Genomic DNA, 16518 nt, shown 5'->3' with positions numbered 1-16518 from the left:
TCCAAAGCCTCATAACTAAGTGACTAGACTAGAATTAAATACTATGTTTGCATCTTGTGAAGAGACAAGATGAAAAGGAAATATTTAATACCCTCAGATCACTTCAAGCAAGCAGCCACTTTTCTGGCACCAAAGGATGTGGATAGAAGACCCTGTGCCAGGAGCATGCCTATGTCTAACAAGCAACTGACAGGGGATGCAATTCATGTCTGCAGGCAGAGCAAAGGACTGGTCAGAAGCCACAGGTACACAAGAGACGGTTAGTGTTCACAGAGCTTGTCAGACAGCCAATGACTCAGGCTGTTTTCCTGCTAGGACACATCCATTTGTTCATCTCTTAGAGAATGTCAAGCTTGAAAGACCATCCTAGTTTACCTGGGGGACTAACTGGCTAGGACATAAGTGAGCTGTGCTGTTACAGTATACTACAAACAACACATTCTACTATAATTCTGTTAACATGAGGCTTGGATATGAATCCTAAATCTATGAATGTAAACAATGCTTAGTTTGTAAATACAGATAACAGTAATAAATGTGAATAGGGAAGTTATTCTGAACTCATATTCAATTTCCTCATTCAAACTGTGCACAGAAGGTAGTTAGGGCCTCAAACCAAGCCATAAAAATACTATTTAATGCACTCTTATAGCTAAGACAAGCTATCTAACTACTCCCCTCACGGTGTTTCTCTGGGAAATTTATTTTGAGACTCGATCCAGAGTTTGAGTCATGAGGTTGCTTCCTCCCTTAAACCCTCAAACCCTAAGAGTTCCTAACAGCTTGTATTGGGTAAGGAATACCCTTACTCTCTCTTCTACCAAAAGAATCCCAAGAATAAAGAGTAGCACAATACATGGAACATCTCTAGGGTCCCAGGATCTCTGTGGATATCTCATCCTCTCTACCCATGAGGAATATCAATTGGCCATTTGAATACGTAAGTGGTTTTGTATGTGGTCACAAACCAAGTGAAATTCGTCCTTGGTAGTTTTATTTAGTGTGCCCAAACCATCAGGCTAGAGACAAAAAAAGAACTAAAGGAAAGTGCTTCCCTAGCCTCCAAAGGAAGATACTTACGTTGTACAGGGAAAAGCCCAAGGCTGCCATTCCACTAAGGGAAAGGAAGAAGTGAGCCTCCCCACGCCTCAGCTGTTGCATCAGCTAATTTCACAAAAAAGCAGGGCCAAGTTACCTTGTGACTAGCTGTTGTAGTAGTGGCAGATACAGCTTAAAAGGAAGGTAGGTGGGGAAGGAAAAACTACAATGGCAAATAAAAGGAGGTGAGGGCAGAGTCCCGTGGCCATCATCATTATTGGAGGCTAAAGCTGAGGACCTAAGATCGTAATCAGAACCAAAGCCATCTTAGCAAACTTTGAAGTAGTGGGTCAAATATAAAAGCCATAGAAATCATTACCTTTTAAAATGCTGTAATTTTTGTGGTGATGAGATGATCAAAAACCTTAATCCCACCCCCAGCCTCAGAATCAGACCTCAGATTTCAGCAGAAAAGTCACATACAAGTAAATACATAAATACCTGGGGAAAAGCACATGTCCTGTTTCTTGCAATTATTAGTTTTAGTCTCTATTTTAGCAACATATTTGAATTGATCAGGGAGTAAAGAATGGAAGAGGGAAATACAGAGAGGGAGTCTAAATAGACTCCTTTGGAAGGCCTTGTTTTCAAAGGAATGTCAGAAGCCATCTAGGAAAGGCTCAAGCTAACAGGTGGCCTTCCTGGAGGTGGTAGTTGGCCTTTTTTGCATGGTCTAAGATGGGTGACCTCTGAAAGGCAAGGTCCCAAAGAGACTTCATCTCAGGATTCATTCTTGCAGCTGATATGCCTTTCCTGTCATTATTAAATTAATATAATAGTCTCTAGTGATTAATCCACCCTTACTGAGAAGATTTTCTGCAGATCAACATGAAGATTAATTAATGCTGTTTTATAGAATTAATAGAAGATTAATTAATGGTTTTATAGAATTCTTGATTTGGTTCAAATAATCTTAGGAAGAAAGTTTTAAGAGGTGGTCTTAGTTGTTTTGCTAGAAAGATGTAATAGAATCAAGAATAGAATGTGTCCACTCATAATAGTAAATAAAGGTTACATAATAATCCATACAATGAGCTTCCATAATTGTACTAAAAAGAGAAATAGGCTTGAGACAAATTTATATTCAAGGAAAAGCATTCAGGTCCAAGGATAAAGCCACAGGTATGCACTATGATAAGGCAAGGCCATGTGAAACTTTTGCTTTGAACTTAAAATGAACATATAGAATGAAACATTGCTTTGATATATCAACCTCCTTCTGTAACTTCCATTTTATGTAACATTTTATTTATGAGATAACTTTCTAAGAACTTTTGTCTATGAAAAGACCAGAAAAAAAGAAATAAAGATGGCATGGTATGATGGTTTGGCTTGCAGGCGGGGAAGGGATTCTGCGCCACCCACCCACCCATCCATCCATCCATCCATCCATCCATCCACCCATCCATCCAAATGTCGTGATGTAGCCATTTTTCTGCTTCTGTGTGCTTTTTTTTTTTTCTGTGTGAGTGATTCTTTCTTCTCTGGTTCACAAGGAGTTAACTAGCCTGGTCTGCAGAGGGGCTCCTGGCTGGCTGGCCAGAGAAGGAAGCTCTAGCAATAAATCCTTTATCTTGCTGTTACACAACATATTCTAATTGCCAGAGAATTATATAGTAAGTTTATAAAGTAAATAAGAGGTAAGTTTTCCAGTGATTAATGAAGCACAGACTAGTTAAAGAATTAAAAGGCCATAGAACATCAGTCTTTTGACCTGCTTCTGATGCCATGTCCCACCTCAGCTTGTTCTCCTAAGACTGGGCAGACTCTTCAAAGGAAGATCAAGATGATTGTTTGTTTGAATCTGAATGTAATTTAATGTGCTTACTTACTGAGCACTAATTAAGGTTAATCTCCCATCAGAAGCTGTACTGCACACAGCCTGCTCAGTTTAATCATAGAGCATGAGTGTAAACTTACCAAACCAGTGACAAGCACTAGCCCAAAAGCACCTGTGCACAAAATCAATTCTAATAACTGGAAGTCAAGCTTGGCATCTTCAAGCATCTTTGTCAAATACTAACACTGGCTGCATTGGAAGGGAGGGGCACAGACTTTCTCTGCTGAGAAAGCTTGCCTCTGCGAGGACTCTTGGAGCAAACAGGCCTTGCTGGTCTCTATTAGCTATCTTCCTCACCTCCTCGGTTCCAGGAGTATTCTCCTTCCTTTTGGGAGGCTGCCCAGCTCCTGGACGAAAGGCTCCCATTGGAATATTGATATTTGCCTAAGAGAGAAGACAGGGTAAATTTAGCTTAAGAATAGTAAGAAATTGCATAACATTCTAAGACAGCAATCATCGTGAGGAAAATCTTCTGAAAAGTACATCCTCAAAGCTTTTTATCTAAGGAAAATTGCTATAACAACAGTACAAAATATGCAAAGGGGAATTTCACTTCCATTTATTATACATTCCTGGTATCCATCTTTAGGTCTGCCCAGTGAATTTACAATTCCATATTGGATGGAAATTTTTTGAAGACAGTTTGTTCTGGCTCTTGCCCTCCTATGGTGCATATCATTTCTCCCTTTCAGTGATGAGGAAGAAACATATAATGATAGAAAAGAAGGAAAAAGCATCCACAGAAGCTGTTCCACATTTAGGTCTCTGTCAGTTCCCTTTATATGTACAATGATGAGGGTGCTTTCACACTTTCTAAGTTGCCACCTCCTTCCTGTAACATCCTGTCACTGCTCCAGTGTCACCTCAGGTCCCTGAGTCTCCTATCTTCTCCCAACATGTTCATGTGTAGAACAGTAAGGAAAAGGGAAAGTGTTATCAAATCAATTTCCTTTTTTAGATAGAATTTTGATCCTTGCTCTTTATTAAGGTAAACACTAACCTCTTTCAGTGGCAAGCATGAAATACCTCCTTGTAAACATGAAATGCTTCAAACACTATACTATAGAAGAATTTGTTGACACAGTCATTTGAACTTGAGAAGAAATATGTAAATTTAAATTTCACTTATATTTTGACAGACATCAAAAGGTAAAAATGTTTAATACTTACCAAAAATGTCTTCAAATATGTTAACAGCTTTAAAAACTAGAACACATTTTTTTCCACTAGAGATAAAATGTTGCCTTATAAGTAATTGGATATATGAGCTTGAAAAGTTGAAACTTCATTTTGATATGAGTGAAAGTGATGTCTAAGCAAAAGGAGAAAATGCTTTGTTAACTTGTGACACAGAGTGGATAATTTGGGTACTACACCAAATGAAACAGAGTTTGGGAAGGTCCATTTGGAGAAACCTGGTATATGCTCCATTGCCAAGGTAATGACTAATTCATAACATAGGAAATTTATTTAGAGTACTCCATTCAACCCATTTATTATGAATATATAGGAAGTACCTTCCTTGTAGTGAATTTGGGTTAAAATACTGTTTCTGAAAGACTCAATTATTAAGCTATTTATTTTTTATTTGATGCTTTCTTTATTTACATTGCAAATTTTACCCCTCTAAAAACCCCCCATCACCCTCTCCCGCTTTCCTGTCCTGGCATTCCCTTACACTGGGGCATAGAGCCTTCATGAGACCAAGGGCCTCTCCTCTCATTGATGTCCCACAAGGCCATCCTCTGCTACATGTGTAGCTGGAGCCATGAGTCCCACCATGTGTACTCTTTGATTGGTAGTTTAGACCCTGGGAGCTCTGAGGGTAGTAGTTAGTTCATGTTGTTCGTCCTAAGGGACTGCAAGCTCTTCAGCTCTCCTTTCTCTAGCTTCTTCACTGGGGACCCTGTGCTCAGTCCAATGGATGGATGTGAGTCTCTACTTCTGTATTAGTCGGGTACTGTCAGAGCCTCTCAGGAGACAACTATATCAGGCTCCTGTCAGTAAGCACTTGTTGGCATCCACAATAGTGTCTGGGTTTGGTAACTGTATATGGGAAGGATTCCCATGTGGAGCAGTCTCTGAATGGCCTTTCCTTCAGTTTCTGCCCCAAACTTAGTCTCTGTATTTCCTACCATGGGAATTTGATCCCCCTTCTAAGAAGGAGCTTCATGTGGTCTATGAATTTTATCTTTGGTATTCCAAACTTCTGGGCTACTATCCACTTATAAGTGAATCTATGCCATGTATGTTCTTTTGCGATTGAGTTACCTCACTCAGGATATTTTCTAATTCCATCTATTTCCCTAAGAACTTCATAAATTCATTGTTTTTAATAGCTGAGTAATATTCCATTATGTAAATGTACCACATTTTCTGTATCCATTCCTCTGTTGAAGGACATGTGGATTCTTTCCAGCTTCTGGTTATTATAAATAAGGCTGCTATGAACATAGTGGAGCATGTGTCCTTATTACATGTTAGAACATCTTCTGGGTATATGCCCAGAAGTGGTACTGCTGGGTCCTCGAGTAGTACTACGTCAAATTTTCTGAGGAACCACCAAACTGATTTCCAGAGTGGTTGTATCAGCGTGCAATCCCACCAGCAATGAAGAAGTGTTCCCCTTTCTCCACAACCTCTCCAGCATCTGCTGTCACCTGAGGTTTTGATCTTAACCATTCTGACTGGTGTGAGGTGGAATCTCAGGGTTGTTTTGATTTGAATTTCCCTGATGACTAAGGATGTTGAACATTTCTTTAGGTAAGCTATTTAACCAAGTCAATACACTTTATAATCAAATATAGTTTTCGGTAAGGAAACATATGAAGGTGATCATTAGTAATATAATAGTTTAGGTTATAGGATAACAACATTTTCTTATTTGGAGATTATCTTTAGAACTTTTGATAGCCTTTCCAATAGGTTGTTTATAAGAGTGAAGCAGAGCTGGTAGTTGTTATAAATTCTTTCTTCTTATAATTAATGTTTCTTGATTTAATTAGTATTTGACAGTATTTAGTAATTTGTCAATTAGTATTTGACATCATTATCCTCATTTGTAATATGAATAATGGGCTACATCATGATTTTTAAACCTCTTAACAATGGAACTCTTCCTTCAAGTAAAGTATTACCAGGACATCTGAAAATCAAAATAGTATTGATCAAAGACAATTCTCTCTGCTACAGATAGAGACCATTACAGAAAACCAGAACTAGTTGAAATACAGAAAACAACTGAGCACAGGGTGTTAGGCTCCTATGGATACATCTACAAAACAACTCCTGCACCTAAGGCTAAGATAACATCACAGAAAAGAGGGTGAAGAAAGAATGTGAGAGCCAGGAAATCTGCTGTGAGATTGTGTTTCCTAGAAACAGCAAAAAAGCTTCATCCATAATACCTCAATAATATGGCTGCCTAAAGAAGACCTAAATAAGAACAACACCAATAGACATGCTAACATTAAAGGGGGAAATTTTACGGTATGTGTGTGTGTGTGTGTGTGTGTGTGTGTGTGTGTGTGTGTGTACATGTGTATGTGTCTAACAATAGCAATTAAAAAAGAGGCTATGGGTTTGAGAGGAAGCAAGGGTTGAAGAGAGGAAAGGAAGGAGAGAAAGTATATAATTGTATTTCAATTTCAAAAAATTAAAACATATGGCTTTAAAAATAAAATGCTAAATGCTTAGAAAAGTAGAATTCACAACTGTTTCTTCACAATACTCAGTCTTGTAAAGTTAATATCATATTTGTTTGACTGACAAACAGATGAAACCTCAAAGGTTTTTTAGAGTTTGTGATCAAAGTCACATCAACAGTACATAAAAGGACACTTTGTCAAATCAAACTTTTAAAGTTAACCTTTTTACTCTACTAATCCTGTCTCCCAAGAGTTCTTTTCCCTTGGCTAATTGTAGCTCTAAACAGCTCTAAAATTGCAGACTTATCCTTTGAGAGTGACCTTTGGAAAGGAGAACACAAAATGCATACTTCTAAAATAGATTCCAAACAAAAGCCACATTGGTAAATGAGCCATTAACTCTGACTTGACACTTTTTCTTCTTGAAGGAATCACTCAAGAAATCAGGAACCTAAATGGGTTTTTAAAACAGCAAATATTGATGAGGAAGAAAGCAGCCTGAAAACATTTTGACCATCCAATCATTACAGTGCATCAATAAGGGAATAAAAGAGCAGTGCTTTGTCAACTGTGTCATGCACTAGACTAGTAATAAGGTGATTAAAGATGCTTTGTTATTACAAGTGTAGGGGAGTGGTATTTGAGTGACAAATTATGGGCTACATTATAGCCATAAGAAAAAAATCTTCATAACTTGAATTTGATTGGAAAATGTAGGTTAGCTTTTCTTCTGTCATCTAGAAAATTACATCATATTCTTGGCTTTTTTACTGCCTTGCTCTATATCTGAACACAAAATAACTTTTCAATAACTTAGTACTTCCATCTGCAAATTGGGTATGGTAGGTATTTGCTATTCAAATTGTGTGTAATGTAAGCGGTACTTTTTATAGCAGAATAAGCAGACACATAAAAGGTTTGACATGAATGACTTAGAATCAATACAAGAATCTATAGAGCTTCTCTATGAATACAAAGGAAGGCAGTTCTTGGGATTTATATTTCTTTTTTGCAATATAACTCTTTTATTTCTTGTTCCTATTTTAAATTTACTCATTTTAGATACCTTAAAATATGCCCCTAAAAAAAAAAAAATGCCCCTGATGCAGCAGACCTGGTTCATCACCTTCCCTAGCTATACATAATTTGTTACATTCTCCAAGCTGGAAGTGGAAAAAAATCTAACAGGTCATCTTTGGCTAGAGAGGGATACTGTTTCCTGATAGAAGACCTATCTGATGTGAAATTAATACTGCTCTTGATCTCAGCAAGTAAAGAAAAGTAGAAAGAATTCCCTGTAAGTTAATTCCACCACTCCCTTAATTATTTGTATTGTTCTCCTTCCTTGGCTCTAGGCTTTGAGCCAGGAGGATTCTGGAAACAATATTCCCTCCTCAGTCACTAGTATATGGCTTACAATACGATGACATCTCCTTTCCCCAAAGGGTTAGATTTTGATACCTGCTGCTCACTGAGGACTGGCACATCCCACAGCCACAGATCTCTCTTCCCCTTCTTTCTTATCCTCACTCACTAGCTCTTTTTCAGAAACCACTGTGATTTATCTGAACATTGAATGTTTGCTTGAGAGAACTCGTACACCCACCGATTCTATCTTTTGTTTTCCAATGTCCCAGGACCTCCTGCCAGTATTGATGTGTGCCATTCTCCAACGGCAGGCAGGAAATCCTATAGGGCTGTTTCAGAACTGCTTTCTTCTCTGTCCTAGTCTCAGGCCTTATGATTCTCTGAATGAAATGCAACATGGTACTTTAAAATGTACAGCATTTTTACAGATTTGCAGAAAGAATTGTGCTTTAAGACTAGAAAATGAGTCTTTTTTGATATATTAGCCTGAAATAAGAGGTACAGATGAACACATACCTCTATCAACTAAAAGATAACCAATTTGTTTTAAAATAAAATCCTAAAGCTGTAGAATACATATTTCTTGAAACATAGAGGAGATTCAGAACATCAAACTTTCCCACTCAATGGTTTTGAGAAACTCCCACTCATTTACTGTTCTTTACCTATGATGTTTCATGCTGTAAGACCCTCTCCCCTCCAACATTCTGTTCTCAACATGTTTTTTGTTCTCTTCAACAATTTCCTAAATGACTCAACTGTAATCTTGTCATCCATGGTAAAGCATATTTCAAGAATGTACCGTTCAGCCTTTAAGGCAATGTGCACAATTTGGTTGGGGGGCAGGTTATGAAGTACTTGTAAATGGCAGCATTAAAAACATGACATATTTTAGTCAGGATATAACTGCTTGCCTCATGTCACAATGTTAGAGCCTTCATCAAAGCATCAGAGGGCATTAGTTAGAGTAATAGCAGACCCACTTGAGAGTGAGACTGCTATATTCAAGTTCTTGCTGCACTTTAAAGAAACCAGCATTGTAAATCATAAACAGTATGCTTGAGTGGTTTATGTAAGAAAGAAACAGTAGAACTATGATCAAAGAAAGGTCTTGCCTCTACAGTAAAACAAACATCAAATGAAAGTTAACATTTTGTTTTCAATCTAAGTAAAAGATACAAAGGAAAGCATGTGTCATTGCTTGGGTTTTTAGCTTAATCAATATAGCAGCCATGCAGGGTGCTTGTCCGCTCCTTTGTACTGAGGACTGTCATACACTTGAAATCCTTTTTTTTTTAAACCAGAAATCCAACCCAGGAAAAACAGTCTATAAAACCTGTCTGTACACAGTCTTTGCTTTGACAGAAGCTGCTTTCTTCTTCCATGGAACCTTTATGCCCTGGACTGTGGAGAGTAGAAAAACAGTATTAATGGGTGGGTAAAATCAAGAAGTACTAAAATGTGTGGTATGGAAATATTTTGTTCTACATGTTTCTATATGATTGCATAGCAAGGGAGTTTTCCATAACAAGTAACCACATACTCCCTAAAATTGCAGGACTCTGACAATCTTGCCTTTGAGTATGTGATAAAGGAGTTAGATTTAGGATCACACAAAGCTTGAGTTAGTTAAGCCAGATGTAAATACAGTGGCCATACTTGCTTATATTTCAAGGGCATATTCATCATTAGATTACTTTGCTTTGTGCTTTTCACTTCAAGCCAACTTGCTTTTAATATGGCTTTAAGTGTCTATCGGCTTCTTAATTCAGACACTATATATGTTGCTTGCCCAAGTGGGCTTGGCACTTGTGTTTTCCCTTGAGATGGTCCACAGCCATCTACCTCTATCAGGGGTGGGAAGGTATGGAGAGTTAGAAACAAGCCCATAGAATATTGCATTTTAGGATCACACTGAGTGCCTGAGTCACCTGCCTCAGTCCTTTTGGCTTGTGATGTATGAAAGTCACATGGCATTGTAGCAGTTACACAGTAATTGAAGAACTACAGCTATTTTTGTCATATAAAAATTAAGCCTTAGAAGCTACTCTCAAGAGACTCACAGACTACTAGAAGCTGGTCAAGGCCTTAAAGGTCACTTGACACATCCTCTACCTATAAATTATAAGGACCATTCTAGTGAAATCACACAGCACACCACGACTAGGGCATAAGCCTCTTTTCTGGTTAGCTATGATGTTCTTAGGTCTCATGGGAGAGGACAAATGTCAGAAAGAATGGATCAGTGTCAACCCAGAGATGACTGGCTCTGTATGAGCTGAGGTTCTGGAGAGGCTTGTGACAACTCCCAAAATAGGTGTGCTTAGGAGGACCAGGAGATGCAGCCAGTGGCTGGTATCACTTGTTTTCATTAGAGAAAGCTACTGCACAGATGGCTGATGGGATTAAATTTCTCAGCAGTTCTAACTTTCCCTGCCACCTGTCATATCACATCCCATGACCCAGCGCACAGAGTGTGCTGATGTTGCCTTGGTTGCCATTCCCATTATAATCAACAATGAGATTTTCAAGTTGCAATCCACAGGACAAATGTAACCCACCACTGAAATTTTAAATAAGCTGTTGGGGAGCAGGCACATACATCCATTTTATGACCCTGTGATTGCTTCAGATAATAATAGCAGGCATGATAGTTGAAGCAGACCAAACAATTCAAAGCCTAACATATTTGTTGTCCGTCTGGTCCTTTACAGAAAAAGTTCGTCCACATCTGATATAGATAGCTTTACAAGCAGCTTAAAGAGCTCTCAACTGGTTCCTTTAGAATGGTTTTACATCATTGGCTGAGACTTAATGCACTGGGAAATAATGGTAACTTAGACTCTCCTTACAATTCAGAGGCCATCTTAAGCAAACACGAAAGACAGCTATCTACCTTCTGTAAGGATGAGCTGAATTCTAGCCTTCCTGTTATTCTGGCATATAGGGGAAATGGAGTTGCATGAGGAAAAAGCAAGGTCATTCCTTGAATTGTATAGACAAAATAATAATCTTTTAAGGAGCATTGTGTACTAGAAACCATGGATTTGTCATAAACTATCTAGTTTATTCATTACAACAGTCCTCTTATATAGTAGTGTTTGCCTCAGTTTTACAGAAAAGTAAATAAAGGATGCTTAAAGTCACAGATATTTGTAACTGCTTGTCTCTACTTTTTTGTACACTCTTAAAGTTGTCTGCCTATGAGAAGTACAGTTGAAAGAAGCTCAGGTCATACAATCCAGACAAAATAGAGATCTAAATCTAAGCTGTTGGAAATTTGCACTGCAAAACAGAATTCTGCAAGACTGCTCATTGAAAAGTCCAAAAGACTTGGAGAGCATTGTCTTCATGAGAAGAATAGATACTATTAAGAAATAATGGACTCTGGGAAAGTTTCCCAAACAGTATGGAAACTCTTAATCTAATTAACAATATCTCATGAAATTTACGGTATTCTGTCAGGCAGTGGTGGTGCATGCCTTTAATCCCAGCACTTGGGAGGCAGAGGCAGGCAGATTCCTGAGTTTGAGGCCAGCCTGGTCTACAGAGTGAGTTCCAGGACAACCTGGGCTATACAGAGAAACCCTGTCTTGTAAAAAAGAAAAAGAAAGAAACTTATGGTATTCTAAGGCATACACTTTGGAAATTGATAAAATAGATAGTGATGATGATGATTGATGTATGATAGCAGCCATTTATTAAGTAGTTACTATCAGTTAGGCACTGGCCTAGCATCTACTTCTATTAGATTTATTACATTCTTGCAGAAAACACTATGAAAAATGTTCTGCCACATATTCTATTAGCAGATAAGCAGAAGCAGAGGATGAAGAATAAAGAAGTTAAACTACTTGCCCAAAGTCATACAGCCGTTAAGTACTGTAGGCTATGATCTTATCAAGTACAAAGATCAGACATCAACTCATCGTTGCATACCCTACTCCTGGCACAAAATATGCCCCCCCAGGAAATTGCAGTTGAATTGGATTAGAGATATACTATGTCCCCCAGAAATGGCAGTTAGATTGGATTGAAGATAAGAGTCTAATAAAAAGAAGTGACTATGGACTGGAAAGATAGGTCAGAGGTGAAGAGCACTGGCTGCTCTTTCACAGGACCCAGGTTCCACTCCCATCATCCATATAGTGGATGCACCTCCTTCTTCAGGCTTCTGTGGGCACTGGAACCAGGCATATATGTGGTGCATATACTTACATGCAGACAAAACATCCATACACATAAAAATAAAATTTTTTAAATATGAAGTAACTAAAATGTGTTGATTAGACCATTTAAAAGCATCTGATGATATTTACCCACTTGAAATGCTCTCTCATCTGATTTTGTGTTTGTTTCAGAAAAGCTCATGATCTCATGCCCTTATTATGAACCATTATGTATTATGTAATTACTTCCATATTTTGTTTAATGTGCCCTATTTAAGGTTAATGTAAAGTTGATAGGAAAATACAGGATAGTGCTGATGCTAGACACAACAAAAAATATTTCATTTGAAAGTTCATTAAATTGGTCTTTCGATGAGACATCTAATACATTGAAATAGGCAACGCCATATCCATAAGGAATTTCCCTTGTTGGTAAAGTAGATGTGTATGTGTGTGTGTGTGTGTGTGTGTGTGTAAAATGCAACGCAATAACAGCTATTGAGAATGGCCCAAAGTGGCATTTTAAATATTGCAGACCTTAAAATACATCAAGGTCAAATTTAGTAAATAAAATGCTAGTGAGTTTTCAGTAGAGATTTATATGAGCCATAGGGCACTACAGAAGAAAAATCAATACACTTTCAGCTTTAAAAGGAAGAGATGAAAAAGCAGCTTGGTAGCATTCTGAAAAATAAAAAGGAAACTTTCTGTTTAGCACTTCACGAGCATGGAGTGCAGGGATCACGACTCTGCTATAAACTACCCTTGTGATCATAAATGGAATAATGGCTGCTCTCCAATGATTGTTTACTATGCTGTTAAAATGCCAGGATCTCCTTTGTTAATTCCTAAACAGAATTACTATTGCCTCCATGTCACAGGTTTGGAAATGGAGGTCCAGAGAGGTAAAACAGCAGGAAATCCTTTCCTGACTTTCTGCACTAGCACAAGATAGATTCAGGACTGCAGTCTATGTTCAGAGTCCTTGCTACTATTTGAATATCATGTAAAACAGAAAATTCAAAGGTTCAAGGTTCATGAATCCAAGTGACAAAAATAATGCCCACTACCAGTGTCAGGATACATTGGAGACTCACTAGCTAGAGATACCAGAATGCTCAATAAGTAGAAGGGAATCCTTGCCAAATGCATGGGTTCTTTCTTGGGCTTGCTCAGTGACAGGTTTCCAGAGACTGGCATATATCCTGCCACTTAAGAACTCCATCAGTTTAAGAGTATGCATTAGTCATGACAAGTACAGATCCGTCTCTCCAACACCCTTTACCAGTGCTGTAAATGTGGACTTCTTCAGCCTTCAATATTGTGTTCACAGCCTGGCCAAATGCAGATCCCAAAACTCAGTGAGCCTTTTGTGATTGTGTTTGTGCTGTGTCGGGGCATTATTGTTACAAGACTCAGGAACCACTGAGTGCCCTGCAGCATTCAGAAAAGTCCAGGAAGGGAAGGAGTTTCTTGGGAGAAAGCACAGCTAGATTCCATGCTGATAAAAGGAAAACAGAATTTGACAGGAAAGCATTGTGCCCAGAGTCTCTCAGGCTGGGAGCTATTTGAGAGTCACACTCAGAGATCTCCAAAGACATAACAGATTTAGTCTTGGGTAAAAATAAATATTGGAAGTTATTTTCATGTTATATGTATATTTCAAAATGCCTGCTTTCTGTATCTCCTCTTTGTGGATGACACAAGTCAGTTTAAGCAACCAAAGAGTAAGTCTGCTGGAATAGCATGAAGAAAATTAATAACACATAAACTTAAAACTCACTAGGATTTGGGAGAACAGTTGACTTTAAAAGGTTATTGTTTAAAGAAAGATTTATTTTATTAGTGCTGGGACTCGAACTCAGAGCTTCACATATACTACTGATGTGCCCTACTACTGAGTTAAACCTTGTCTCAAAAGATACATTTGAAACAAGCGAGTCAAGCCAACTGGGACTTACTGCTATATCTATATACCAGTTGAGTATAAAACTGAAAATTGAATGTTCTATTTCCTATCAATGGGCATATAAAAATCCCATATATTTTTTTAATTAACAAGTAATATCTTTATGGGGAACAGTGTATTTTAGTATTATACATACATACATATATACATACACACACATACATACATACATACATTTACTTATTCACTTTACATCCCACTCACTTCCCTCCCTCTAGGTCATCCCCTCCCACAATCCTTCACCATCCCCCTCCCCTTCTCCTCTGAGCAGGTGGGGACCTCCTGGGTATCCCCCCATCCTAGCACTTCAAGTCTCTTCTAGGTTAGGCGCTTCCTCTCCCACTGAGATCAGACAAGGCAGCCCAGGTAAACAAAGCTAGCCCACAGACAGGCAACAGCTTTTGGGACAGCTCCTGCTCCAGTTGTTCAGGACCCACATGAAGACCCAGCTGCACATCTAGCAATATATTTTAATACAAGCATACCAGATATACTGGTCAAATCAGATGCATAAGTGTTTCCTACTTGCTATTTTGGAGCTTTCGGGAGCCTCTCTCCAGCTCTTTAAAGGATAGAATAGGTTATTGCAAATCTAGTGTGTTTGGTAAAAAATGTAATTCTCATTTTAAAACTTTGATTGTCTTACAATTAATAGCAATTAAAAGCAGCTTCAGCTCTCAATTATACTATATCTGTCTTACAGCCCTTTCTCAATTCTGCCTCCTTAGCCTTATAAAGAGGAACTTTTTCTTCTTAAAGTTAATACTCAGAGATGAACAATTGCAGTAGGTCAGAAGCCACAGAGCCGATGGTAAAGCACAAATATGCCTACTTACCTGGATGGCTTTGACGTTGGAAATTGGCTGCTTCGACATATTCACGAGGTCTTATCCCTAAAAAACAAGACACTGTTAGAGGTGGCAGTCTTCAGATTCAAGGTCGTGATAAATTAGAATTTAACTCATGATTCAACTGGGCAGTCACCCCTTTCACTGGCCATATATTCTTTCAGTCTCAGTTTCTGCAGTTACTTGGAGACTCTCCTTCCCAATGCCTCAGGGAGAGGGAACACTAGAGCACCTCGATAAATCATTCAGGAGAAGATATACCGAGCCTTGCCCCTGATGGAAATGATAGGTGATCAGAAACTTGAAAGGCCCTATCCTCTCTTCACCTGCCCTCTTGACCTTCTGCCAAGAGCCTCAAACCAAAGGGGCGGTACCAGTGAAACGCCTTTGTTAAGCTACAGAGCTGGTTGCTGTGGCTTGAAATTGAACTTGTGGTCTGTGCTCACTGTTGCCAGGGCAAGCTACTCAGTGCCGCAGGGACAACATTCCCTGTGTGATACCTGACGATGACGACGGCTTGGCTTTTGGAATACTCTCTCGGCTGTGCGACTTTATCTTCTCCCAGCAACTTTTGGAGACATTTGGGGACTCTTGGAAGAGCCGAGTTCTTTAATCTTCATACACGTCCCACCCAACCATCCCCAACAAGCCTAGATTATAGAAACAATGGAAGCCAGAAAATGCTCTGGAACTTGCTTTCTTCGGTGGAACCATCTTAGAAACAAAGTAGACTTTCATGACCGTATCAGATCCCCAAAATGTAGAAGCACTTTTTTTCCTCAAACCTTCCTTAAACACAGGAGTCCTAACTTGTAGCACTGTAACCAAAGCCCACCTGGAGATAGAGGCTATGGTTTGCTGAGCTAAAGGAACAAAGAACACTAATGAACTCGACTCCAGCCTGTTTTTATAGCTGTCTGTTAAACATCAACTAGACCAAGTAAGAAGTTTAAAACTCATTGAATTCAAAACATTCTCTGTTCTTAATCATAACTATAAAATGGGTTGACCAAATTCTATCTACTGACTGCTATGCATGTGTGCTAACATGGTGCTGAATGAACACAGGGAGCAGTGTTCACACAGGACCCCTGAAATTTGGGCAACGACATTCAATATTTCTAGGCCTGTTTCCTCTTCCTTGAAATGGTCCTGCTTCACAGACTATGGGAAGATTTGAGTGGCATATTTCCTCTGACAAGACTTTCTGAACTCTTAAAGCACGGTGTGAATGTTTATTTCATTAACACCAATAGCCACAGCTCGTGACTTCTGAGTGCTGTGTTCATCTGCAGCCTTAAATATACAGACGAAACCCTGACCCCTGGTAGCTCTCAGAGACTGAGCCACCAACCAAAGGGCATATGTAGCAGAGGGCTGCCTTGTCTGGCCTCCTTGTGAGAGGATGTGCCTAATGAGGTAGGAACGTGATGCCCTTGGGAAATGGTATTCCCTGGGGGAGCACCCTCTCAGAGGTGAAAGGGAGGGGGTGAAGAACTCTGGAACATGCCGGGCGGTGGTGGCGCACGCCTTTAATCCTAGCACTTGGGAGGCAGAGGCAGGAGGATTTCTGAGTTTG

At 39.0% G+C, this 16518-nt stretch overlaps 1 protein-coding gene across 3 annotated transcripts in view; it reads right to left on the bottom strand.

Annotated features, from left to right (window-relative positions):
- Nucleotides 1-16518, bottom strand: part of Smpx (small muscle protein X-linked) — a 133229-nt gene that overhangs the window by 39848 nt on the left and 76863 nt on the right. For all 3 annotated transcript variants that reach the window (XM_031370033.1, XM_031370025.1, XM_031370015.1), the window contains exons 2-3: nucleotides 14928-14984; nucleotides 3236-3322 (exon numbers count right to left, since the gene is read on the bottom strand). In XM_031370033.1, coding sequence (XP_031225893.1) covers nucleotides 3236-3322; nucleotides 14928-14966 — 126 coding nt within the window. In that variant the 5' untranslated portion in view covers nucleotides 14967-14984. The remainder of the gene's footprint in view (nucleotides 1-3235; nucleotides 3323-14927; nucleotides 14985-16518) is intronic.

The sequence above is a fragment of the Mastomys coucha genome, chromosome X (genome assembly GCF_008632895.1).
Source record: "Mastomys coucha isolate ucsf_1 chromosome X, UCSF_Mcou_1, whole genome shotgun sequence".
NCBI classification, from domain to species: Eukaryota; Metazoa; Chordata; class Mammalia; order Rodentia; family Muridae; genus Mastomys; species Mastomys coucha.
This window is presented reverse-complemented; position numbering and strand designations above follow the sequence as displayed.